Source organism: Mycetomoellerius zeteki, unplaced genomic scaffold, assembly GCF_001594055.1.
Source record: "Mycetomoellerius zeteki isolate Tzet28-1 unplaced genomic scaffold, Tzet1.0 scaffold174, whole genome shotgun sequence".
Lineage (NCBI taxonomy): Eukaryota > Metazoa > Arthropoda > Insecta > Hymenoptera > Formicidae > Mycetomoellerius > Mycetomoellerius zeteki.
Window position 1 is genome coordinate 1,215,644 of NW_017256696.1, and position 27,092 is coordinate 1,242,735.

Below are 27,092 nucleotides of genomic sequence, written 5' to 3' on the forward strand. Positions count from 1 at the left end.
AGGAGCTGTAAGCTCATTGGCTACCGCGTCACATTTTGCCGCGCGGCAAGCGTTTCCGAGTCCAGTGTGCAGGAACCATTACTTCCGAGCAAGCGAGACGTTGATTGGCTATCGCGCCAATTTCCGTCGCGCGGTAAGCGTGTCGCTTTCTGTGTGCAGGAGCCATAATAGAATGATATATAAGTAATTGTACTTGTAGGCTAGTTCTTTAGTACATTCTGGTGGCTCTGATAAATGAGATAGAATGATCTAGATGCATCTGTAAAAATGCTTGGGATAATAGTGACTGGACGACTCGTAAGTATCGAATTTTGTATTTATTATCTCTCGTAGTAATAGTATAAAATTTATTTAATCAATTGTGAAATATATTCTTTATTTTAAAAGTTTCTATCTTATTAAGCTGGCAAGGTATTACAATAAACTCTAAATACTATAAGTACATTATTTTCAATGACTGTTTTTGTAATGTAAGATTTTGTAATGATTTTGTGTGTGTGAATCAGTTTTATTAGTAATAATTTTGAATCAATTTTATTTGTGTAATTTTTGGTTCCAAGAATTAAATATTCTAAAAATTTATAAGTTATGACTCAAGTATGAATTTAAGTTTTTACGTGTGAACTGAAATTTAACTCTACTTTTACTAATCTTGCTGTAAATATCTTTATCTTAATAATGCTAGATTAATATTATATATTTATTTCAATAATATATATAGATAAAATGACATATATATATATATATAAAACTGTTCTGTTACAAACATTAGTTAAATTTAATTGAGATTTGTTTAATTCTTTATCAATTTATATTAATAAGATTAATATAAAGGAAATACAGAGAATAAATTTTAAAATTTGAAATAATAAATATTAATTAGGTTCATATATGAACAAAATTCAAGTATAAAGAAAAATAGGGGGCTAACGAGCCAAGCTGAATATTTTTGCTACTGTAATTAAGTACATTAAAGTATATCAAAATCACAAATATAAAAACAATTAATCTCTTAAACAATTGTATTCATCAATGTAAAATGAAATAATGATCGAATTTTCGTTATTTTCATAAAAAGGAATTTTAAACAACAATTTATGATGCATGCATATGACAAGATTGTTCAATATGAAACCTTTTCATCTCCATGAGAATCCTTGATATTATAATGGTTTTTTTTCTTGCTAATCAGAAAATTATAAACTAGTAGAACCTTCCTGGCAAAATTTTTGACAACCATTAACATTCACCTTCTCTATATATAATTTTATATAAACATGATTTTTATTTTTTAGGTCCAAACCGACTTTCAGCAAGTTGGTGAGAATCAGTTCGTGATTACTATACCTGATGCTGACAATGTAAACCATATAGTGGTGTTCCTGACTGGTACTATCCCTTTCCCAGATGGTATGGGAGGTGCAGGTAAGACAGAGAATTAGTTTTGATACAAAGCGATAAAAAAGTTTTGCATACAAACTGTAGAGATGTCCTATGTTAAAATTGATCATTGAAAAATCATTGTTTACAGTATACTTTAGTTGGCCAGATCCAAATGCGCCACCTAATTGGCAATTTCTTGGATATATTTCCAATTCTAAGCCTTCGGCCATCTTCAAGATATCGAATTTGAAGAAAAATCATGAATTTGTGAATAGCAATTTAGGAATTTTTGGAGTTGGTAAGATCTCACACTTTGCACAGATTGGTGTGTCAGTTGAACCATTGACAGTGATTGAGCAGCAGATAGCTACCGTTGCCGCAACTACAACTAATTCTTCCATGGAATTCGTACAAAAGATGTTGACGAGTTTTGTGAATTATGTGACTAGTTTTACAGTGACACAAGCTCAAATGACACCAAATCCTACTGAGAACTTTGTACCTCTGTCTACATTACGGAACTGGTATGAAACTTTTGAGAGGCGGTTACAGCAGAATCCGTACTTTTGGAAATCATGATTGTAATTGTAATCGTATAGTTTGAAATTTTTTATTTTGTTCTATTAATATATAAATATATTGTGTATATATATATATATACAATTTTACAAGTTTAAATACTATTTCAAAATTATCATAAATTATCATTTACCTATTGAATTGTCAATATGAATTCATTGCTTTTATATTTTCGCTAATAAATAATGATACTAGGATTTATATACAACAATTTTCAAACAATTAGAAAAAAAGCCTATAAGTGATCGAAGCTAGATCTTAGTGCCTAATAATGTTTCATATATATTTTTTAACTATGCACCGAGTATTGTCGAATTTGCAATTCAATCATAGACTGAAATAATAGTCCCACAAATTAAATTGATTATGAATTTTAATAATAATGCTAATAGTAACTTAAAACTTACAATTTATTGCGATAAATAAATATCGTAAAATACAAATTTTTATTTCAAAATACATTTGAGATATATTGAATTTAAATATATCGCAAGCAACTTTAATGCAATGTAGATATATTTATTGTGTCGTTATTTATGTGACATCAAATACCAAATTTTTGTGTTAATTTTGCTGTATTGGAATACATCTAATTGTTCATATTTTCAAGAACTTTTCATGAAATGATATTTTAGATTCTAAAATATGTTTTTCTTCAAATAAAAATTTTAACTATTAGGGCCATGACACAAAAAAACTTAAGCGCTAAAATGTAAGTAGTAGCCAATCCAACATGTTGATTTCCTTACTGCTTACGTTTTACTGCTTTAAGTTTTTTGTGCCATGATCCTTATGATACAGAACCATATAATAAATGGGATATTTGTGAAAGGAATCGACAAGAATCGTAGCGATATTCTTTTGTTAATTTTCGTAATTCATTATTACGATAAAAAGTGATTAAACTTTCATATCGGTTTTTATCAGTTTCTTAAATAAGGTTTTGCTAAAAGAATATGTTGACATTTTTTTCAAATGGGTGAATATAAAACATCTCGGCCATTTAACACTCTAATAAAAGTGGACAGGTGTATATTAATTGCACACGAGCCAATTGCGCACAAACCAATCACAACGCTAGAAAAAAAAATTAAAAAACTCCCTATGTAGAAGTCGCTATGATTGGCAGTGGGCAATTGCTACAATGTGCAAGTGAACCTTTTCCGATTACATAAACATATAAAACCAAAATCCAGAATGCGAAGCAAGTTTTCTAATAAGTTAAAGTATATTAAACTATTCGGTATTGTATGCTAATCTTTACGAATCAACAATTTTCTCCAAAAATTACATATCGATTATAGCACGTTAAATATCAGAAAAAAACGAACAATTTTCTTGTTGCTAAACCACTTAATTTCATATTCCAAAAAAGCTTTCTGTAATAGAAAAAAGCCAAAATACTGTCAAAATTTAAAGATCGGTAATATGAATCATATTACTGTAACGCAATGATTTATTTACATTAATATTTATCGGTGCTAATTCAATTTCTTTCGAAATATTTTAATTACATATGTCAAAATTTACGTTTTTTGTACACTTCAGAAAATATCGGATAGATTTTCCTACGTAACCATTTCTATTAATTTTCTTTCCAATTCCTGTAAAAAAGTGTGTCAGAGAAATTTTATATCATCGTGTATTGTATACAATCAATGGGTGCATTCAGTACTATGACCGTTTTCTGAGCGCTCAGTGAACTCTTTTACCTGTTTGGTCTCTGATTTGTCGCTCAAATATATCCTTGTTCTGCAGAAGGAGTTGAGAAACTAAAATGAAATTATAGTGTCTCAAGTTTTAATTTTCTTCCTATAATTTTCTCGCTTAGATTGATTTTTTACGATACGCAATATGCACATGTAATTTAAATATAAACAATTATTTTTTCATAATTATTTGAAATAAAAAAAGAACTGTACCTTTTGCATGATATATGGTGGAGTAAGATTACTCTAAAGTAATGTAACAGAGTTTATAGGCTATAGAGTTTATAGTCAAAATAAAGTGTGAGTGCACAATCGATAAAGTAGAAAATGTTACTGCACAATAATGAAACTGATTTTTAATTATTGAATTTATTTAATAATTACAATTATTTCCCAAATTATGAGACAATTTTCCTAAACTTTGCAACAAAAAAAAATGAGAAATGTTAAATACTTCTGCTAACTATACGCTCAATTTTCATTGATAATAAATTATTATTTCTTAAATTATGAGATCGTTTTCCTAAACTTTCCCAGACTATTCGCAAACTTTTGCAATAAAAAAAAATGAGCAACGTTAAGCTTAATTGCTCCTAAGTGTATGAAGGTCTATGTTCGCCACCGTGTTGATTGTGTGTCGACTAAAACCTTTTTTAGGGAAAGCATCCACTTTTGCTGTGTCTAATCGTGCCGTGGCGCGTCATCGTTGGAAAGCACCGTGTCCGACGCCGTGTCGATGTTTGTCGCCTAAAAATCTCGATAGAAAGCTCCCTGTGTCAACAAGCATGTCGTTACAATACGAGTCTACTGGAGTCTACCACATTACTGCAAGATTCAAGGTCCCCGAAGGCGCGCGCGTGCGCGAGCGTGCGGAGTGGAGGTGCAACGGTTTGGTGGAGAGTCTGTGCGAACTTCATGTGTGACATCACGCTTCATTGTTGGAGGTTTACGTCATTCTCGAGTCTGCTCGAAGAGTCGCGTGGAGTCGCGCAGAGTCGCGGGGACGAGTGCATGCATGCACGTACGTACGTACGTACGTACATACGTTTGTACGCACGCATGCAGGCGGACAGACAATCTCGTCGCGAAAGACAACAAGCGATAAATGTCGCTCGACTCGTCATTGCTGACTCGCACGCTCGCTCCAGTCACCAGTGTGTCTCTTGCGTGTAAAACGGTAAAAAGACGGTTGTTCTGTTATTCGAAATAAAAAGCACTCGGTGTCTTCGCGAAGATAAAATTATTCATACATTTGGAAACGCTCGACGTGTCGGAATAGCCGCTCTATGTCGCGAAGACTGTTATATTAATATTTACGAGTGAGATCGAACGACTTCCGTCATTCGCTCGCGTCGTATCGCACATGACGCACGTCGTCATCGACTGTGACTTCACCCGGGGGTGTACCCGTTTGATCCTTCGCTTAACATTCGGTGGACGAGACTAAAATGATAATAACTTCAACGTACCATCCCGGTGAAAATGTGATTGACTATCCGTACGGCGCTGTGCTTCTCCATCCACCGTCTACGTCTCTAGCGCCAGTTACTTAGTGCGCGCCTCTCTTTCATTTTAAATATAACAGTGTATAAATAAGTATGAGCAATAGCGGGAGTGCGCGGCGAGGCTCTTTGCGTCGCCACCGCTGTTGATTTTTCTCCCGCGCGCGCGCGCGCGCGCGTGGATACGCATTGTTTATCAACGTGTTCAGACAGAGATAAATGTAGAAAGAGTGAATGACAGCGAGAGTGTAAACGAATGGTGCGCTTCGTCTTGCACTCAAAAATTCGTGATCGTGCTCTTTGTGTATGGGTACGTAACATCATCAAAGATACTTGTTTCTTTCGATATTTGCTGCTGTTTGCCGTGCGATCCCTTCCGGAATGTGGATAGGTAGAACGGAGGATAAATGATAAAAAAAAGATTTGTGGAGTGCGCCATCTTTATTTAGATTAATAATCTAAAATAATTCTTGTATCGAGATTTCTTTAGAAAAATAATAAGTAATTTTTTAAATCGACCGACGATTCTGTGTGATATGTGATTGCCTTTAACGTAAAGCAACGACAGAGAGGTGACGCGAGGTGGTTGTGTGTATACATTAGTATCCGTCAGTTGCGTTTTCGAAAGTCTTAAAACAGTGGCACTGCTGACAGAGACGTTTAACTTTTTTTTGTGACTAACAAAATTTATGATGCGTTAAGAGATTGTTATTTTTTTTTTAACATGATGCAAATTATTTGTATGGATCAATGAGTCATCTGTTATTGTAATTAGGAACGGGAAATGTGATTACATGACAATATTTCTTGGGAATATTAGTGAGTAGGTCTGTTTTTTTATTCCTGCATCAGACTGAACTCTTTTTCTCGCTTTCATCAAATATTAAACATATACCTATCTTTAAGTTCCAAAAGTGTATACTAGTTAAAAACAGACCCCGGGACATTTTAATGATTCGACAATGAGAACATCAACATATATAAATATTATTCTCTTTTTCCCTATTTCCTCTTGTAATTAAAAAATTATAACTATATACTTGTGCTAACGTCTGAAAAATAAACATGTAGATATGTTAAAAGCTCTCTTGTGTTTTATTCAGGTGAACTTGAAACATTTTTAATTAGAAGAAACTAGGATATAAAGCTTTATTCTTGGTGGAAAGCATTTAATATACTGGCATATCTGACGAAAATGTCATCAAGGTTAATACAGTTGTTACATTTAAAATTAAAGCGATTTATAACCTATGTTATATATTATTATATAAAGTTTACTTTCTGTTTAATAAAATAGGTTTATTTTAATTGTAGAATCATAATATTTCTTTTTTTTTTTTATAGAAAAGCTTAAAAGTTCCAATTGAAAAGAACATACGTTCATATTTCCAAAAGTAGGCATTTAAATCAGTTTTAAATAATGAGGAATATTTATCAGGTATTGATCAAGCATAAACTTAACAATCACCAGTATCTCCAATGTAAGTATAGTAAATTTATTCTTACTTAATATTTCCTCAACTAACGATACCAAAACAAAGAAAAGAGAATTGCTTACTGTTGTAGATACAAAAAATATACGTGATGCTGTTGCTTCTAAACTGCTTGCAGCTATACAACAAGCTGCAGTACGATGCTGAGAATTGTCCTGAATATACTGATGCCTATATAATGTTAGAAGAATTCTACATATTTGCCGCAGAACTGGCACATCTGTGCGAGCAAGGGTAATATAAAAAAAACTTCACAATATGTTGACAGGTCTGACTTGCTTTTAGGTAGTTGTCAGTATTTTTGAAGATGATCAAAAATAATTCTTTTATATAATAACGGCTTCCATTCCTCTCACAAACTAAATTATTATTTATAGAACAAATCATTTTTTTCTATATACATGCGTATCTTTGTCCGATTATTAGATAAACGGGGAAAATTCTATGTTTCAGGCAAAGGTATTGACCATTTAATTATGATTATAGTGAGGATATTTAAAAACAATGATGAAACGAAATGCAATGTCTGTCATTACAAAATTATTTGATATCTGGAAGTACGTTTAGTTACAAAACGATTAATCCATGCTATTATCTCGTATATCATATTACCACACTCTGATGAAATTTCGCTTGAATCGCTGATATCATTGATAATGTTTCTTCTCTGCTATATAAACTGATGTAATTTCATGATCCGATATAATTGTCCTTTTTAGTAGCATCCTACATTAAAAATTGTCCAATACTACATAGTTTTGAATAATGAATTTCATCAACGACATTTTTAACATTTACTGAAACATAATAACCGTTTATAAGATGTTTACTCAAATTGAGGAGAGAAAAATTTCTTTACTTTCCGTACATTTTCGTTCATGTTAAACAGACAAAATCCATTACTTTTGGACTTTTAACACAAACTGAAATAATAATTTTCCCAAATTAGATGGTCAATTTTTCTTGTTATTAGCATCTTAATATCTAATTTAATTTGAGAAGATTATTATTTCAGTTTAATTACAAGTCCGAAAGTAATTTATAATTCCGAAAATAAATTTATTTTTAAATATTATTCCAACATTTAACTTCAACCATAATTAGCGTTACTAAAGGCCTATAACGGTCAAAGCTAAATCTTCAATAATTCGATATGAATTTGTATATACTATATATATACATACATGCATATACATTATATAGACCATATTTGTAGTCATTTGAACTACTCGCCGAATTAATTTTTTCGTTAGTTCTACTTAAAAACGCAGCTAAACTGAAATAATATCACAATTAAATTTTGATGCTCAATAAGCATCTATTAAAGAGATTTTAATATGCTGGAAATCTGTACGTAAATTTATTTTTGTGAAAAATATTACCTCGGCCTGGAGTCAAACTCAGATCTCTAGCATTCCATGCAAACGTCTCAAACCTTTAGACCACCGAGGCCTTAGTAATATTCTTTGCAATAATCAGTATATGTATGGAAATAATGTCTTTTTTCCAGGTGACATAACATAAACAATAAGAATCTTATTGGACCGTAAAAATATAACCAATCATATTATAAAATGTATTTAAAAAATGATTTGAATAAATATGTTAACATAATAATGAAAAAAAGAAAAGTAAAGATGGATAATTTTGCTATAATAGTTTTATGAGAGATTACTATAATAGTTTTATCATTTCTCCCCATAAATATTGAAAAAAATTTTTTAAAAGAAAACGAAACATTCAAATCTAAATAAAAAACTTATTAAAAAATTTAATAATAAATTTATTATAGTTTTGGTGATTATTATAATAAAAATAGAATGTTTAAAGAAATTATTTTTATAAAAATTTTCTGAGTTTTGATAAATTTTTTGAAAATTTCTTCATTTTAATAAGCACAGAAAATTAGGTACGTACACGCCATAATTTATATTTTTCGTGCATAGTAAAAATTGTAAAATGTATTTATAATAGTTATAATCAAAACAGTGAAGATTGTGAAACTGAAAAAGTTTACTCCTAATCATAGAATTTGATGAATCAGTCTATGTATGCAGATTTATATGCACGGTCGAATAAATAGAAAAATCACTTTATAAAGTCCTATGCAAATAATAGTCACCATGTTGAGTGTGATAATACTAGATCAGTATATGAATTAAAAAAAATAAAAAGATTACACTACATATACATATTATTCTTATTCTGTTTTAGAACAACAGTTGTTCCTATGAACGCCTCTTGTTCATTACACGGTGATGGAAAAGGTACTAAACACAAAATTGGTTCAAGTAAGTCAACAAACAATCTGCTTATTGTATTATGGGCACTATTCAATTGTATCGATGAGACAATGTCTTAACTATTTACTTATTTATTGATTAATTTCTTAGAGAGGATGGCGTATGAGGTATTTTTGGGCGGGTCTTGTAATCCAACTACCTGGAGGTCAGATATAGCGATACCGACTCTTCAGAATCTTGGCATTACTTACTATAATCCTGTAAATAGTTTAAATAGTTTAGCCATTTTTTTTTCATAATTGCATGCGTACGAGATATTGTAATTAAATTATGTATCACAGCAAGTGTCACAGTGGAGGCCAGAATTAATAGCCCAAGAATATGAGGCAAAACAGACGGCACGAGTCTTACTGTTTGTCATTGATAATCAGACGCGCAATAGCGCGGGCATCATTGAAGCAGCTCAACTGGCAGCTACACGTAGCGAGTCCTTAGTTCTTGTCATTTATCCATATCGTCAAGGACAAGCTATACTCGGAGAGACTGTTTCTACACAGTACGTTCATATGATTTAAGGTTTATTAATCATATAATATGAAATTATACAGATTCCACAAACACACACAGAAATAAATTTAAATCTCTTAATTTAGATTTATTATTTAATTGTTATAATTTTTTTCTTATCAGTCTTATTTTATTCTACAGGGAATATTATGACTTGATGAACGGGTTGTTAGTGCTTCAGTACCTAATGGAAAGGCAAAGGGTACCAATATTCGAGAGTGTATCAGTTGCCCTTCATTGTACGTCCAAGGTAATGATTAATTGACGAACAAATGTATCAGAATGAAGCCCGGTTTTTCATTCCCTGGTTAACTTGTGATTAAACTTAACCTGATATTTCACCCAATGGGCTTCATTCATGATATCATCATAGATAAAGCCCATTGAATAAAATATCAGATTAAGTCTAACCACAAGTTAACCAGACAATGAAAAACCGGACCTGAATGATTAATATGTATATATATACTATGTATAGATGTTACGTGAAGAGATCAATGTGCAGGATTGCGTGAACACCGAGGATGGCATCAAACCTATAAGAATCTCGCTTACTCAAAATGGAACGGATGTAGTGTAAGTTTCTATGTAGTTGCCTATTTACATTATATATATATATATATATATATATAAATAGATAGATATTTATTTCACTTCAACTTTAGCCAAGAAAGAGATTTGGTTTAATAGAAAATCTTAAACCATTCCATCGCACATCCATTCCTACCTACCAAAATCTAAACTATACTATGACTCGTAACATATACATTATATAAATATATATATAAGGTAATTTGAAAACATCTTTATGAACAATAAGATAAAATTAAAACAAGCAATTATCACTCAGCAACCTATGTCCGGAAATATCATATAATAACCTGGCGATGTGTAATTAACATTGACATGAAAGTGATGTCTAAAAATTAAGGAATTAAAATCGTAAATATAAATAGATCAATAAACAATGTCGGTTTTTTTTCATAATAGTTTAATAAATAAAAAAATATTTAGTAAGATCAAGAATTATATTTTTTTCGAATTGTTCATATTTAAATGATTCGAAACAATTACAATAATGATTTGATATGGCAGTCATCAACAATTTATATATTGACAAATTGATGTATTTCTATAGCGCTTGTTCTCATGTTTAGTCACTAAATGAGTTTACATCACAATTAGATGCATTCGATAAATAACGCAGCATATTTGAGTATTAAAGAGGGAAAATACAAGAATGTAATTAAAAATTGTTTGTTTTGGTCCTTACCTCCAAGAATCTTTCAAAATGTTTCTTAGCATGCATATAAATAAAGAAAAAAACAGTATTTACAAATAATTTACAAAGAAATTTTGTTTACATGACAGAAAATTGCGGGAAATTTTCAAATCTATGGACGTTAATGATAGTGGCACAGTAAAATTGGGGGAAGTATGTACGTTTTACCATATGAAGTATCTTAAAAAAAATCATCAAACTTAACATGATCTTTTTATTCCAGGCTTGGATGATGTTACAGTCAAGCACAATGTGTAACAATTTGTCTCTCTTGGATCTGCTCAACACAGTAAATAAGAAGTCCGGTAATGCTTGCGTATTATATTTTTATGGCGTTTAATAGATTCGTGTTTTAATAGTAAAAAATATTAAAGTACGATATTTCCTGTGCAGAAATCTATAGGACATTAATAGACGGATTTCCGGCAAAAGATGACCCAACCGAATTGCGAATAAATTTCGAACAGTTCTGCGTTTTAGCCAGTGAATCGTCATGGATGCGGATGAAGAGTAATGGCATCTCTTGCGAAAGTGAGATACCTTCAGTATGGAATATATTATGTAGGAAGACCTCAAATTTCTTGCGCCGAGTTTTCGTACATCCTTTTAATCGGTTCCTAGGTATTTCTGATTTTCAACAATTTCCCACGATCTTCAATGAACTCACTGTCTACACTTCTCGCCTGAATATTCCACTTTCTCACTTCCTAAAATTGAGCACTCGATTTCATCTGTTTTGTAAAAATTAGGTAAAAAAAAATGAAACTTATCTTAAACTATCAAGATTTAAACTTTTTCAGATTGGACTAACTCCTTCGTACAAGAGTTCGAGAAGAGAGACATTTATGTTGGCGTAGTCAGTAAAGATCTGTTTTGGTTAGAATCTTCTGCAATACCGTTGATAGAGTGAGTATTAGCAGCTTAGTGATAATTATTTCTCACCGAGTTATGCCTGTATCAAACTAGAGGTTGAGATTGTACTTAACCGATCAGAATCAATTGTCACGAGTGCAATCGCACGAGCAACTAAACAAAATAAATCATAAGAGAATAAATAACGTAATAGAATTAAGAAATAATAATAATTATGGAAACAAGACCTCGATATACATATTGTAAAACGTAAACGTGTATTAATAACACGACCCGATTGTACGAACAACCGCAATAATTGTAATTGCAAGAACACGTGCTGATTCAGCAAGAACGCTTTGACAGCTACGCAAGATCATGAGATCTTTGAATACTGTGCCGATCATGATACACAATATCAAATTTAATGAATTTTGTTTTGATTGTTCAAATTCAATTTCAATCTCAATCTCTGAGAACACGGAGTCACGGAACATTAAGTATGGTTTCATTTATTTGCGATTTTCCAGATCAATGAGGTTATCTCTATATCGACCAAGCTTGAATGAATACAACGTAAGAATATTGCCGCATGAATTGCAGAAGATAAAGAACTCACGACTGATCCTATTGATAGTGCCGCAGCATTCGCGCGGTATCGCCATTATGGCATTGGCAGCTCATTTGATTGGACTGCACGTTAAGCTCGTCCTCTGTGTTCGAATTCTTCCTGAGGGTTCTATTATATCTGACGAACAAGTATGATTAATATTTTACATCCCTCCCTTTTCCCAATACACACGCATACATACATATACATACACATATACACACAACACAGAATGACAATCAAATTATGTAAGTCTCCTGAATAGTCGCCGCGATCATATAAAGATCGTGACGTCATAAGCGAGAAATGACACGATAAAGTTTCTTGCATATCATTTGTAAACAAAGAAAATTTAAATAAAATAAAATAACCGTTATAGAACACTTATAAAAATGGGCCGAAACTATTCTTATCCCCCCCCTCCCTAACAATTAACAAATACTCATAAAAGGAAGTGAAAATAGGCTATGCGTACGCATTGAATAAACGCACCTCACGTTGAGTAAACACACCTCATGCCTTTTATGACTATTTGCTAACTGTTGAGAGAGGAGGAGGAGAGTAAGAATAGCTAATACGGCCACAGCGACTACTCAGGAACCTTAGGACTAAATGATTCTGATAAATTAAACTTTAAGCATCATATATTTTGCAATTAATAATGAAATTAACTTCTATACAATATTGCAAAGTTATAATCTATGATACATATTTGTTTTTATAAACATTTATAGGAAAATTTTCTTTTTTATAATTATAATAGTTGATATTATTATTTTCTTTTTATTCCTTTAGTTGACTGAACAAGCCCGAAAAGATTACAACCGGGGGAGGATGTACCTGTCGGACTACGCAACGCGTGAAGGTGTACCTGTTTTTCAGAATATCGCTGATGCTTTACAACATGCGATACAATTAGTTCAAAATCCTTGTTGACTTAAGTGCTCTTTACTGTTTTTCTTTTTTCTATTTTTTTCACACAGATAAGCTCATCAGTTTGAGAATTAATTTATTTTTATTCTTAACCATGTCCAGCTACCATTTGAGATCAATACGTATACCATAGATATAATGATGATAATGTATTATCATTATTATATCTATAAGAAGCGATTGTGTTAGTTACAGCAATTCATTATCGTTATTGGTTGCTCTTGCTAATAAGATTGCTTTTTCTCATAATGTTTTTTATCGTTAATGTCTCATCAATATACAGCCGCGTGTTATTTATGCTCTTTTCATTAATAATGTTGCTTGTTTACATAGTATTATTACACTTATCATTTTTAAGTTCTTGACGGAATTAAAACATGTGCAATCAAGACTTTACTTACGTCAAGATATTCTATTTATTGCTAGTATTTGTCATGAACACGGCATTTGTGAAGCAATTATTTTTACTTTGTTGACGTTACATACGATCCTTTTATTTATTTTATTTTAAAAAATTAATTTTATATTGATTTAATGAATCGAGTAGCTAACCATTTTACTATATGCTCTTCTCTTATCGAATAACGTTAAATCCTTATTTAATTATCATAGATTAATAGAAAAAACAATCTCTCACGGTAGATGGACAATTTTTCTCTCATTTTTTAAATTGTAACTTAACGTTCGCAATTTTTTGTAACCTTTTGGTAATGTGGTTGAGGATTGATTTGATATATATGTACATAAAACTCATTATTTCTAACGATCTAATCAAATTATTAACTTTTGGAATCTGATAAAGAAAGGATGCGAGAGAGAGAGAGAGAGAGAGAGAGAGAGAGAGAGAGAGAGAGAGAGAGAGGATGTGTGAAATTTGCTTGTATTTGAATGCGTGATGCGTATCTCAACTGAGTAGATACCGATATGCATGCATGGAATATCATGAATATGCGTGGTACATTTCAACCCACAAATATGAAATTTTAACTATCAATGATAATGAAAATTTCAATATAAGAAACTATTATCTTATCCAAATGAATGTACAACGTACAAGTGAATAAGTGAGTAAAAAGAAAAAAAAAACAGAACCAACTAGAACGAGATATTAGAGCTGCTGCATACATTTTCCATAACAGTAACTGTATATATATATAAGACGTACCTTAAGAATTAGTTAATCAAGAATTAGTCAAAAATTTTTAGCTCTGATTGACTAAAGCTAGAAACACAAAAGACGTAAGTAGTAAGCGAATTGGCCAATCACAGTAAATAACTACTTTACATTCTCTACTGTGATTGGCTGATTCGCTCATAGTTTGTTTTATATTGTCTTTTTTTTATATATATAAAGATTAATCGTCTTTAGGATCTCCTTAAGGATCATTTATACTGGCCGTAAATTGTTAATTTATGATGTAAGCTATAAGAAATTGACCAATCACAATCGAATATGACGAGAATGAAGTCGCTTAATCGTTATTCCAGTATAAATGATCTTTTACTGGAATAACGATTAAGCGACTTCAGTTATATTCGATTGTGATTGGTCAATTTCTTATAGCTTACATCATAAATTAACAATTTACGACCAGTATAAATGATCCTTAAGGGGATTCTAAAGACGATTAGTCATAGTGTAAGTAGGACTTCCACACAGGTAATTTACGCGTCACTGACACATCACTGCATACTACATCAATAGCTCACGTACATATACACAAATTTTCGTATAACAATAATGTTTTAATTAGGCCCGGTTGCACCAACATTATACTTTAACTTTAAGCGAGACTTAAAACCCTAAAAGTCTCGTTTTCAAACCAAAAGTGTGACAGAGACAGAAAGAGTTTTAAACCTCGCTTAAAGTCAAAGTAACTTTGGTACAATTGGGCCTTAGACGTCTAAGTCCAATTCTAAGAACTACACGCTGTTTCTTTGTGCAAACTATTAGTCTGTGGACTACTATTTCGTAAGTACAGATTGCACAGCTTTTATATGTAGCAAATAGGTGATTCTTAATAGAACTAACTCGAACTTCGAGTTAGTTCACGAGTAATAGAAAGAAATAAAATCTCTGCAATTTGCTTTGGACTCTGCAGCGACAACAAAATTCGTGGCCCTTCTATCGCTGACCTCCGGTTGTGGTGGAGATGGAAGTGTGGCATTCACAATTGCGACACTGTCGAAGTGAGAATAACGCATGTTGAAAAAAAACTCAGTAAAAAAATAAAAAGTAAATATCATGGTAAAAAGGTGCTATGCTGTTAACTTGTATCAATGGACAAACAAGTGCAAACAAAAAAAAGAAAAGTCTTTAAAGCACCGAAAGTTAGTTTTAAAAATTTGTAAGGTAATTATTGAGTTTAGCCTCTTCATTTTCGATGTTGATAAAATTAGGCTCATCCTCATCCATTTTGTTGATGCTTTGCTTGTCGAAAAATAATCAGAAATATCAGAATACTAAAGAGACTGACGATAATTCCTGACGGAACTTCCAAAGTTGAGAGTATCAATAATGTAACTTTTTCTTTAGGGCGGAAAAATGAAAATTTTTTATTTATATGTGTTAAATTATACAGTGATCGCCAAAAGTTCCGGGTCACCTAAATAATGGTTCTGGTCTGAATGGTTCGAGATATAGGATTGAAATTTACAGGGACACAATGGGATCATAAAATCTATCATTTACTTTTGAAAACATTCGCCTTAATACGCCTGGGGAGAAAGAGGAGGACCGGAAAATCTTAAATAGCGTATGGGGTCGAGTGAGGGCTCGTTTGAAAATGCTTTCCGAGACGAGAACAACGTGGGATGACAGAGATCTCTACGATTTTTTTTGCTGATCGGCATTTAGGTTGCGCGCGGGTGAAGTAAGGGGCAAGAACCAAGCTGAAAATCAGCCGAAATATGCAACTAAATCCCAGCACTGCTCTGATCATATGTGCATGTGTTTTTGGTACTTCTCGCTACGGTTGAGTGCACGAAATTTGAACTCTATAATCTGCAAGCAAGGCTATCCAAAATCGACTGCCTGTACTGAAAATCTATAATACACGTAATGTAAAAACTGTAACATTTTTAGCGCAGGCGGTAAATTTGGAACAGCTCAAATAAAGTACAATAATGAGTTTTTGCAATATAGTGTATCCAGATGAACACTAAAGTCATGTTATTTAGTACAAAAAAGTCGAACCCGATTTTTTTTTATTATTACCCGATTCATATTTTCGGGTACCCTACTTATTGACTTATTAATGTAATTGTTTGTCATTATTTTATTGTTTATTACATTTTTTATTAATTTACATTTACATTTACTTTACATTTTATTAATTAACGAAGTTTTGTAAAAGTAATTTCATATTATATATTTACAAATTTTATATCTATTCTTTTTTCACATTTTATATTTGTTTTTTTATTACTAATCAATGTTATATTTGAATATTGCGTGACTATTTAGGACCAAAATTTGATTTACTAGCTGATTATTCTGAATTGCCGTTATTTGTGTTGTCTCACCTGTTTTCTTCCACAGTGGTTTGAAGAAACAAATGAGAAAAGAAAGGAGGCTCCAGAAAAAAATCGATTATTATATTCTTTTGTATGAATATCATACACTCGTATACATATCGTTTATTAACCCTCCGTGAACTAGGTGGGATGTGACATACCCCAGCAAGAATTTCTATAACTTCTTAAAAAGTACCGCTTATATGTGTTGCCGATTTCGTGCAACTGGAGAGTGCGTTGTTACCAATCATATTAAATTATAGTATATTTATAATGAAGTATAGCATGGGATATGAGATATACCCACATTTGATCCATGTTGATTTTCCATCTGGTTCACGGAGGGTTAAACATTTTTCTTTTCGGAATAAAACAAAGCTATTACCGTTTCTCAAGCATTGTCTTTCAGCATCTTTTTTGAACCAGATATTAATATGTTATCTGTCATATGCAACAGTGAGTAAAAATTCTTATGTTCATATTTAATAATCGTTAAGATTATGTGATTCCATCGGAGTGAATTAAAGATACTCGAAATACGTTTATTGTTATACATTACCTTTTGATCGAAACGATTTCGAACGGGCAATCGCACGAGCGTCTACATGTAATATATTATCGGTTGAATAAGTGATTTATTCAGCTTTTGGTCTATTGTCCTCGTCATTTTTACTTTCTCTAAGATCGACCTTTTTTTCTGTGTTATCCTTTCCAGGGAAATAGTACCTTCGTATATTCTTAAGAGATAATAACACTGGTATCATAGCCGGCAGAAATAGGGGAATGTACACGGCGTACCTGTAATATCATAAAATTATTTATGTAATTTTAAAAAATATATGCTAAATTTTCGTAATGCTTTCTATTGATTTTATATGGATGTAAGAAAACTCACAAAGAGGAATTACATATTATCTTTTTTTTATGTTACATAGACGTGGACCGTTTCAACTATCTCAAGTAAAAAATAATTTTTCGTTTCAAGCACGCGATGTTGTTCGAAGGGAGGAATTTTGCATACAAGAGAGAGGACGCCATTTCGTGGTTCTTGCATTAAAAGATGAGAGTGGATTAGGCCTACTGGGGAAACCACTATAAAAAAAAACGCACCATGCTATCTACCGCAAGGTGGTGAGGAAATGATAACGCTCTAACATTTTTTCATTATTTCCACTTTTTTAAAAATAATTTAAAATTAACTTACTTTTGATCCTCTGGAAAGTAAAGAAGTGCCAAGAGTGTTGGGTCGGAAAAAGCCGCCTCAGAGATAATAAAAGCTTCTTTGCTCAGGATGAAACTACGTTTAAGATCGCCTCGTCGCAGATGCTCAGCAGATTCATGCACTAGCTCAAGAGCAGTCTTGATTCTGTTTCCTACTACATCCGTGATTACAATATTGCTAATTTCTTTGAGTAATCGGGCCAGTGACTGTAGAGTTAATTTGGCCGAAGTTAACTGCTCAACAGTGCGATATCTCAATAAGGAATCAATTTCCCAATCACGTGATTTTAATCCCACCAATGGCACCGCCGTCACTCCGTTAATAGATTTCTGAAAATTAATTATTTTTTAAGTCGTTTACATTTCAATGAATTTGTATATTAAAATATTTTGCCTCGTAAAAATCGTAACGATGTTTAAGGGCAAATTCCTAACATTATTTTGAAAAATAATTCCAATACTACAAAATATGTTTATAATAATTAATAGTTTTTGAGCTATAAACAGGCACTGTACATTCATGCTATTTCTCAGCGCACGTGGAGCACTGCTGGCGTGCGAGTCGAGCGCTCACTGAAGTAAGATAACAATCAATGTTTTGTTTACGTTTAGCGAATCGCATGCAATATTGCAGTAATGTGATATTCGTAATCAGGAACATAGCGTATAGAACAATTTTTTTAAAAAGATAAAATAAAAATTCTGATATCTCATTTTAAAAAGATAAAATAAAAATTTTGATATCTTATTCAATCTGTATTATAGTGCAGTTGAGGTACAAATAATTTTATTTATTATATTTAAAGAATGTTTAAAGAACCAAATTTAAGAAAATTCTTAATTAAAGATAATGATACAAAATGTTTTTGTATGTATATAGGTTTACTATCATTTATATTATTTTATTACTCATAAACTCTCGCTATTTGTACAAGATCTGTTTTCTGTGGCTGAACTATTGTTTGTACTGCTTGCATTGACTCGTGACATAGTGCAGCCAGTACAGTGAACTGGGTTCTATTGCACTGGAACAAAAAACAGCGTCGCTGACACCATTTTAAGAATAGAAAACGCTTTAGTGTATATTTTTTTAACTAATGCAAACAGAAAATAAACCTTAGTTTAGCTACAGAAAACAAATCTATGATATTATCTGAATGATAGAATAATCTGCTCAAAATCTATCTCTGTAGTTAATCTGGGTATATAAATTTGAATAATTTACACAATTAAAACAGACTGGAAAAAAAATTAGAAATTATTCTATTTAAAATTAAGTCAATATATAAAAAATTTTTAATATCGTTACCATTTCTGGAATGCCTAGCAGTAGTCTGAGTTGTGCCAAGAATGTACCTACTATAACAGTTTCTTCGGGAACAACAGTAACGGCTTCATCCTCTCGTGCGCTCTCACAAACCTCTGATGATGGATTAATAAAAATCACGCCACCCCATCTATATTAATTGTATAATGTTAAATAATTTAACTAAATTAGTTTCAAAATAATGTATTTGTCGAAAAAGTTAATTTTTATAGAAGATAAACATTATATATATATTACATACACAGTGTAACAAAGCAGTTTTAATGTTCATGCGCATTCAAAGTAAGATTAAGAGGATTCTAAAGACTGAATTCCGTTAGGATTATTGTTTTATCGATTTAATAGAACTTACACCCACGCACATTCATATACACGCACGCACGCACGCACGCACGCACGCACGCACGCATGCACGCACGTACATATGCACACGAGCTAAAAAAATTTTTTTTCTCGGCATAAATTCCTTCGCTACAGATTAATATTAATGCATATACTTTAATTCTGGAAAAGAATTTCCAAATTCATAAAAGTAATATATTTGATACCCCTATATCATTCTACGAAAATTATTGTATTTAATTGGTAAAACAGACGACTTAGTATCCCTTTAAGAAAATCTATAATAGTAATAAATGTGCAAATCACAAATTGGAAATGAAAGATACCTCGGAGAGAGAAAGGCTTCCACGTTGCTATCTGTTCGCGATCTATGCCCGCTGCGGGTGTAGATATGTAAAGGCGCATTGTCACATGGTACCATATAAATGACTAAATTGATACATGGATGGAGACTAACCTGCGATGCTTTAAAATTTAGTCAGATATGTTAGACACGTATACTTTTTACATGCGTTACAAACCTAATTTTTTTTCCAACGGTGTTACAAGTTGTGGCAGGACACTCTCGCGCAAGGCAAAATGCTTGCGGCTTGGGCTGCTGTCGGGTACACGTCTGGGATTCATATCTAATGGTAATAAATACAGCCACTGCGATTTGATTGAAAAGTTACTCAAGATGGACAGCTCATCTAGAAACGGTTGCATGTAATCTACAAGAAATTAAATTTTAGTCTGTAAGTTGTATGTTTGTTAACAATTAAAACTGACGTATTTAGTAATAATATATACGGTATATCAAAAGTCTGGAAACAGTCGAATATCTTAAAAAACAAAGCATTTTTGGGAAAAATGTTTCGGACAAAAGTTGTAAGGTTTATAGGATCTATTTACTGATCATATCCGTTTGATCTTGTCGCCAAGGTAAAGACAAGATTAAATCGATTTTTTTTTAAATAAGACTTATTATACAAGCAGTTATAGATATGTATTGGATATGTAAGAAATGTTAGATATGTGCGGTATGTTTTGTTTAGTTTTTTTATGAATAGCGGGATATAATTTATATATATGTTATGTTATGGATATGGATGTTTTAAGGTTTATACTTTTATATGGATATGTAGCAGAGCGAGATATGGACAGAGGTATGATGTATGTACAAAGGATATGGATATATGGACAAAGTATATTAAATTAACAACAAATGTAAACCGGAAGCCATCCTAAGCCGCAATGCAAGGATTAAGAATAAATAATAATAATAAAATAAAATAAGACATCTTATTTTCTTTTTTATTATTATTATTTTCATAAAAATGAAAATAAGATGAAGAACCTCCAATATCTTTTATCTTGATAAATATTATTAAGGCTATGAACAATATTCAAGATATTTTAGTCATCAATCGGACACCTTGATTAATGTTAATGCTGGCGGTACTGTAACTTTTGTGCTTTATAATTCGAAAAATACTTAATAAAAAATGACTTTATTATAGTATTTTGAAAAGCTCTTCATACCAGCTATTAGATTCTGGAATAAAAAAATAGGGGGTTCCATTAAAAAAAATCGATTTGACCTTGACGATGTCATCCAAGATCAAACGGATGCAATCTAAAAAAAAAATCTTTTTAAACCTTGCAACTTTTATTTTTCTAAAAAATGTTCTATTTCCGAAATATTCGACCATTTCCAAACTTTGAATACTACACCCTATATAATACATAGTCAATAAAAAGTCATTACAGAGTATTCAAAAAATTATGAAAAAAAATTTGTCTTAAATCTTACGATTTTTCAAACCACTTTAATATTAAATAGTTATATATGATATATATACCTTCAGTTATAGTCTTAAGGTCCCAAACAATTTTCAGCTTATCAGGATCAGGATTAACCAAGGTGACTAGAACATCATATGCTAGACTGGCTGGAAATCGTCTTCTATTCTCCTCATCTAAGCTATACATGGTAGGCTCCGCGAGCGCATTTTTTGTCAGCGCCAATGACTTATCACGCAGAATCCATTCTGACAATACTTGTATTAATGTAGATATACCTGAAAACACATTGGTATTTATATAACATTATAAGAAAATTTTATTTTTCTAGATTTATTTTTGTAAAATAATTTTATTATATCATACATCGTACTCGTTAGAATGGACGCTATAACTTTTATTATATCGAAATACTTGCATTATAGTAAAAAATTATACTTATCTCTACATTCTCTAACATAAGTATTAATTTCTTTCAGTGAACACTGTACTTACAATAAAGTTTAGTTACAGCCGTTTAATTTGAAATCATATTTATTAAGTCTATCTCTGTTAGTTTACAAAATAATAAGGGATAGCCATTTATATGATAACACCATATTTTTTCATCTCATTTAGTATTTTACAGTTTTTGCAATTTCCTTGTTGGAATTTTTCATATAATTTTCCAAAATTTTAAAAAAAATTTTAGGAGTTTTGTATAATTAAATAACATTTTATAAAATTTCTCAGATTTTTTATACGAATTGGAACATGTTTCAGTAGTGCTGAGTCTATATTTTTTTCTAGAATTCTTTATACATATATGTAAATTTTGAAATAGTTTCAAATTTATAAGATTTCCCATTTTATAATTTTTGAAGAAAATTTATAATATAAAAGCTCAAAAAGTTTAAGAAATTTTTTCAAAAATCTTCATAAACATAAAATATGAAAGATTCTTAAAAATATTAGACGAATTTTTTTCGCCCGAAATACGTTTAGCCAAGAATAAGCTAATCATCGATTATATTGCAATTTTAAATCCAGTAGATGCAATTGATTCAAACAAATTGCTTCAATACTAATCAACTTACTAGTTTCGGTGGAGAAATATAGCGTTCTCTTTGAACCAACCAAAACAGCGTCGTTCAAATTTGTCGCTTCGAGGAGTAGTAAACCACCCACATCCAAATCGAAAGTTGAAGCCACCTTTTCGAGCTCGTGGTATGTGAAAACGGACGCCAAAAGATTATTGGAAACTATCTGATATTCTACGTTTAACTGATATATTTCTGAAAATCAAGGATTGAAACTAACAAAAAAATAATATAAAAATTTAACGATATCGATGATTCCTATACAAATTAATAAAATGAGAGAGAGAGAGAGAGATATATATAAAAGAAAGATAGAGAAAAATGTCACAAAATTTATACGAAAATAAATGTATGTCAAATTGAACTTACGTTCAAAAAATGTGAGATATAGGGTAATCATTAGGATTGTGTCCAAATTAAACGGTTATTCGCAACAAATAGGCCGAACAAAATAAATGAAACGCCATTTTATAGAAAAAACTTGTCAATTTCATTTGAGCCGTCGTACAAGCTAGTTTGTGAGTGTCAACTTGAACGCATTAATCATCGAAGGATAAAAGTTCAAAATTAACAATTTTGTTGAAAAAATTTTTTTTAAATATTAATGTGGGTGAACACAAGTAATTTTATTATAAAATTTCATCAAAGTCATTTGAATCTTTTCAGGCAATATGCACAATATGAATTGTTATTAAATCTTTCGTGGTTTGTTTTCACTTACCAGCGTTTTCGAACGTACGTCTGATCTCACGTGCGAGCGACTCGGCGCGATTGTGTGAGAGTGCTGCAACAGTAATCTTTGTAGTGATTCTGATATCCAGTTTCGATAATTCATCAATTCCTGTATAGGGAAGTGTAACACGGGGCACTGTTGTAGTGTGCCACCAGAGAGGCACGCCGATCCCTAGGAGTAATACAGCGAATGACACGCTCGCGTATACTCTGTACTTTTCTGTAACAAAAGATAACAAAATATTCTAAAATTATATAATATGCGATTATATAATAAGCTAAAATATAAAAACAACAATAATAAAGAATATAAATAATAGAAAGGGCACGCAAGAGTCGGTTATAAAATTCGCGCAAGTAACAAGTTAAAAAAGTTAAAAAATAAAAATCGACTGTAATCAAATTAAATTAAAATTGAAACGATAATCATAACATAACATAATTCATTAGTTGGCAGAGTTACTATCTAACCATGAATATCACACAAAACATTTTTGAGATGAAATTTGAGAAACTATAAATACGGGCTTTAAACCGTTATATCTCAGAAGATATTGCTTGAAATAAAAATTTAGAAATAAATTTTTTATTTAATTTTTCATAAACTTTCTTGTTATATATATTTTGAGTCGCGAATTTTGGGACATTCTGTATATACATGATCTGATAGAAATAATATTTATCATAAATATCAAAAACACATATTTTGACAAATTTGTTCTCCAGATAAATGGTAAAATTGTAAAGTTTTTTGAAAAAAATTATTATTACTTTGATAGAAAAATAGGTTTGGAATAGAAAGTAATTTTTTTCTTTAAGGAGTACATATACAATGCTTACACTTGGTGCTTTTTTTTACCTTTTTAATAAAATGACCATTGAATTAACTTTGGATTTAAATGGGACTTGTATTGGATTCTCGACATCAATCGAGAAATCGAGGACAAAGGAATTTTTACAAATTGGACTCCGAACAATATTGACTGGATGAAAAGTTAACTACTCTTTATTAATTCATGCACAGAAAAGTATGTATTGACGTTAAAAAGCAACTACTTTATACGTATGATAATATAGCGTTATCTATAAAGAAATAGTTAGGATTATTAGATAAGATTTAATGATTGTTTAACAAGAGATTTTCTCTTAAGGGGATTAATTAGGTGAACTGATAAAGACTTTGTAAGTCGAAACATTTGCGTGACATTGCATTATATTTGTTAGAATAAAGTAACCGTTAATTTATAAGCAAACCAATCACACATTGCTCGATTATAAGCTACGATTACTAAATATAAATGTAACTGTACGAAATATAATGTACTCATCCAACTGTACGAAAATATTCATTTGCGTTTATATTATTGTAATAACAATTAATGTTATCAAATATTACTGATCTTTTAAAGATGTATGGGTCAGATGGGTCACATCTTAAAACATTACCAAAAATATAAAAATTTCATAGATTGTTCCACATTATTATATCTGTGTAAAATTTCAGCATAATTTTCTTATTAGTTTAAAAGTTGTTTAATTTTGTTAATTTTGATTCTTATGTAAAATCGTGCAATACTTATTTGCAATGAGGAAGTAACATTAAGATTTAAATTAAATTTTAAGCATATACTGATTAAACAATAATAAATATATATGCAAAAGTTTATTTAGATCTACATACGCGTTAAAAGTTATTTTAAAATGACTAAAATTGCAGAAAAATATGGCCATTTTGTTGCATAAAATCATTATGAACCAAATTATTTGTTTTGTTTTTTGTAGTTGGTTTCAAGGCACATTCACACAGGCTAATATCATCAAAAATTTATGAATATTAGTACAAAACAGGCGCACATTATTAAACTACGTCACTATACTATAACTCTCTTTACTGTATTATAACCTTCTTTTTTTATCAAAATCCATGCGCTTACTTCGTGAACAATGTAAACAGTTATCAATGACAACAAAGTAAGTAAGCACATAGAGAGAACAATCAGCATCTCAGAAAAGAAGCAATAATATATTTCGAGAGATTCGAAACATTCAATGTTAACATGGATTTTTTCAAATAGGAATATTGGCAATATTAGCTTATTTTGATTGATATGTTTAGCTGATATTATATAGTCAAAACATCCTCAAATAAATTTTTGTTTTTACAAACAAATAAACTATTGTATATACTTTTGATTCATAAAAATAAAATAAAATACTTTGCACACACAATTGGTAATTGATTTATATTGTTACGTTTATTAACCTCTTCAGACCTGATTTTATTGGAACCATGTTAAAAAATTTTTTTAATTCGATTCACATTTTAATAAGTAATTTATACTAAATAATTATTTTTTTTGTAAAATTTTGACTATTTTTCCAATATATATATTATTTATCAGATCTCAGATGATGTCGATGGAATTAATAATTTCAACGAATGATGTCTCCAAATTTGATATATATACAATGTACACAGGATCCGAAGGTATTAATATATCGATATATCAATTGTTACATTATATTAGGTATTTTTATATTCTTATATTCGATTGTTATATTATTTAATTATAAGTTTTATTTCTTGTGCAATAAGCAGATATAGAATTTCTTTAGTCTCAGATTTTTTTTTACTCTTCTCATATACTTATAAGTAATAATAGTATATATTTAATAAAATATTATAAAATATATATATTTATTTACGATATATTTATTTAAATCATATCCCTCATCTTTCTCTCTCTCTCTCTCTCTCTCTCTCTCTCTCTCTCTCTCTCTCTCGTTTCTCTCACCCTCTGCCTCAGTCTCTCATTCTTTCTACATGAACATAAAATCGTGAGAACAAGGACGCCTAATTAACTCATTAATTTAGACTTCGCATCATGCACTACAAATTGAGATCTGAGAAAAACAAAGAATTCTTTTACTGTATGTATAATGTATATGTATACTATACTAATGTATATGTATACTATATATGTATAATATATGACATAGATATTCAATAAGCATAAATAGTATGTGGACATAACTTTCGAAGATGTACTTTTCTTGCATTGTCACAATAAAGAATTTAATTTTCCAAATACCAAAGCTTTAGAACTTTTTTCAGATCTTTCACTCAATGTTTTTAGTTTTAATCTAATATGGAATATCAAAAATAGGTTTAAAATAAAATTTAAAATAAAACAAAATATTTATAGCTCTTTAATATAATATTAAAAATACTGTTCTCTATTATTTATTTAAAAAAAATTTTTTTAAGAGACAATTTCGACAAAAAATTCTTGAATTCTGATAAATTTTCTTAATTTCGGTAATCAAAAAGGAATTTCTAAGAGAATTCGACATTTTCTGAACTCCTTTAAGGATTAGAGATTGTTCATTTTTAATTTTATATCACAAATATTATAATTATGATTATTAATATTATGACGTAATTTTACAAAATGCAAAGACGAACACAACATCAAATACATAATATAGCAGACTCAATATATTATAAAATGTTAGTTCAAAATATCTCTAATGTTAAAAAGTATAGTTTTTGTTATTTTTAGCCAAATATCCGAAAAAAATACATTTGGATTTGTTTTGGAAAAATTTGCAATTTCTGATTTGCTAATTAACTTAGACGAAGTATTTATGGTATATAAAATAAAACACAAAATAAATATTTGATGTTTTGGTAAATTTTCATATTGTTGTCAATAAAAATTGTAAATTTTTCTATGTCCAAGAAAATATCTTGAAAGTTTTGTCCATTCGTTAATAGGCCAGATTTTTCGAAAAACAAACAGGCATAATATCTAGAAAAAAAATTGCAACAATCTCATCTCTCTCGAGAGCAAGCAGACTAAATAAAACAGAGAGAAAGAGAAAGAAGAAGAGGGAGAAAGAAAGAGGGAGGGAGAAAAAAGAAGGGGAGAAGAGATGA

General features: G+C 30.6%; 4 protein-coding genes across 9 annotated transcripts in view; 2 read left to right on the forward strand and 2 right to left on the reverse strand.

Annotated features, from left to right (window-relative positions):
• The window catches only part of LOC108721516 (myotubularin-related protein 4), an 18,995-nt gene extending 11,405 nt beyond the window's left edge, over positions 1-7,590 (reverse strand). Inside the window, exons 1-2 of one of the 2 annotated variants that reach the window (XM_018446089.1) lie at positions 7,578-7,590; positions 5,315-5,316 (exon numbers count right to left, since the gene is read on the reverse strand). The gene's annotated coding sequence lies outside the window, so the exon portion shown is untranslated. Of the gene's footprint in view, positions 1-5,140; positions 5,194-5,314; positions 5,317-7,577 lie in introns of those variants that run through there. The other variant, XM_018446088.1, reaches the window with a different exon arrangement.
• Positions 190-1,962, forward strand: LOC108721524 (protein OPI10 homolog). The gene is made up of 3 exons (XM_018446106.1): positions 190-297; positions 1,296-1,425; positions 1,532-1,962. The coding sequence occupies exons 1-3, from the start codon at positions 268-270 to the stop codon at positions 1,960-1,962; spliced, it is 591 nt and encodes a 196-aa protein (XP_018301608.1). The 5' UTR covers positions 190-267.
• Positions 5,407-14,439, forward strand: LOC108721522 (uncharacterized). Of its 5 annotated transcripts, none has more exons than XM_018446098.1 (16): positions 5,407-5,483; positions 6,277-6,379; positions 6,518-6,654; positions 6,740-6,900; positions 7,120-7,125; positions 8,881-8,957; positions 9,060-9,169; positions 9,251-9,465; positions 9,618-9,726; positions 9,955-10,052; positions 10,848-10,911; positions 10,982-11,063; positions 11,152-11,379; positions 11,559-11,664; positions 12,141-12,369; positions 13,016-14,439. In XM_018446098.1, exons 4-16 carry the CDS (start codon positions 6,758-6,760, stop codon positions 13,154-13,156), a joined length of 1,608 nt encoding a protein of 535 aa, XP_018301600.1. In that variant the 5' UTR covers positions 5,407-5,483; positions 6,277-6,379; positions 6,518-6,654; positions 6,740-6,757; the 3' UTR covers positions 13,157-14,439. The 5 variants fall into 5 exon arrangements, with proteins under 5 accessions (XP_018301600.1, XP_018301603.1, XP_018301604.1 ...); XM_018446101.1 differs by having other exon boundaries at positions 11,152-11,289; positions 13,016-14,431; XM_018446102.1 differs by lacking the exon at positions 7,120-7,125 and having other exon boundaries at positions 11,152-11,289; positions 13,016-13,156.
• A 2,164-nt stretch (positions 14,440-16,603) lies between these two features.
• PIG-S (phosphatidylinositol glycan anchor biosynthesis class S) overlaps positions 16,604-27,092 on the reverse strand; it is a 29,642-nt gene continuing 19,153 nt past the window's right edge. The window contains exons 2-9 of the mRNA XM_018446096.1: positions 23,142-23,372; positions 22,418-22,615; positions 21,401-21,619; positions 20,081-20,269; positions 19,886-20,024; positions 19,200-19,347; positions 17,874-18,220; positions 16,604-17,467 (exon numbers count right to left, since the gene is read on the reverse strand). Of these exons, the coding sequence (XP_018301598.1) occupies positions 17,305-17,467; positions 17,874-18,220; positions 19,200-19,347; positions 19,886-20,024; positions 20,081-20,269; positions 21,401-21,619; positions 22,418-22,615; positions 23,142-23,372 (1,634 nt within the window). The 3' untranslated portion in view covers positions 16,604-17,304. The remainder of the gene's footprint in view (positions 17,468-17,873; positions 18,221-19,199; positions 19,348-19,885; positions 20,025-20,080; positions 20,270-21,400; positions 21,620-22,417; positions 22,616-23,141; positions 23,373-27,092) is intronic.

Coding starts and splice junctions, on each gene's coding strand:
- LOC108721522 (XM_018446098.1), top strand. CDS start 6,758: ATGCTGTTGCTTCTAAACTGCTTGCAGCTATACAACAAGCTGCAGTAC. Junction 9,727..9,954: donor CCCTTCATTGTACGTCCAAG/GTAATGATTAAT, acceptor TACTATGTATAG/ATGTTACGTGAAGAGATCAA. Junction 11,064..11,151: donor CACAGTAAATAAGAAGTCCG/GTAATGCTTGCG, acceptor TTTCCTGTGCAG/AAATCTATAGGACATTAATA.
- LOC108721524 (XM_018446106.1), top strand. CDS start 268: ATGCTTGGGATAATAGTGACTGGACGACTC. Junction 298..1,295: donor TAATAGTGACTGGACGACTC/GTAAGTATCGAA, acceptor TTTATTTTTTAG/GTCCAAACCGACTTTCAGCA. Junction 1,426..1,531: donor AGATGGTATGGGAGGTGCAG/GTAAGACAGAGA, acceptor CATTGTTTACAG/TATACTTTAGTTGGCCAGAT.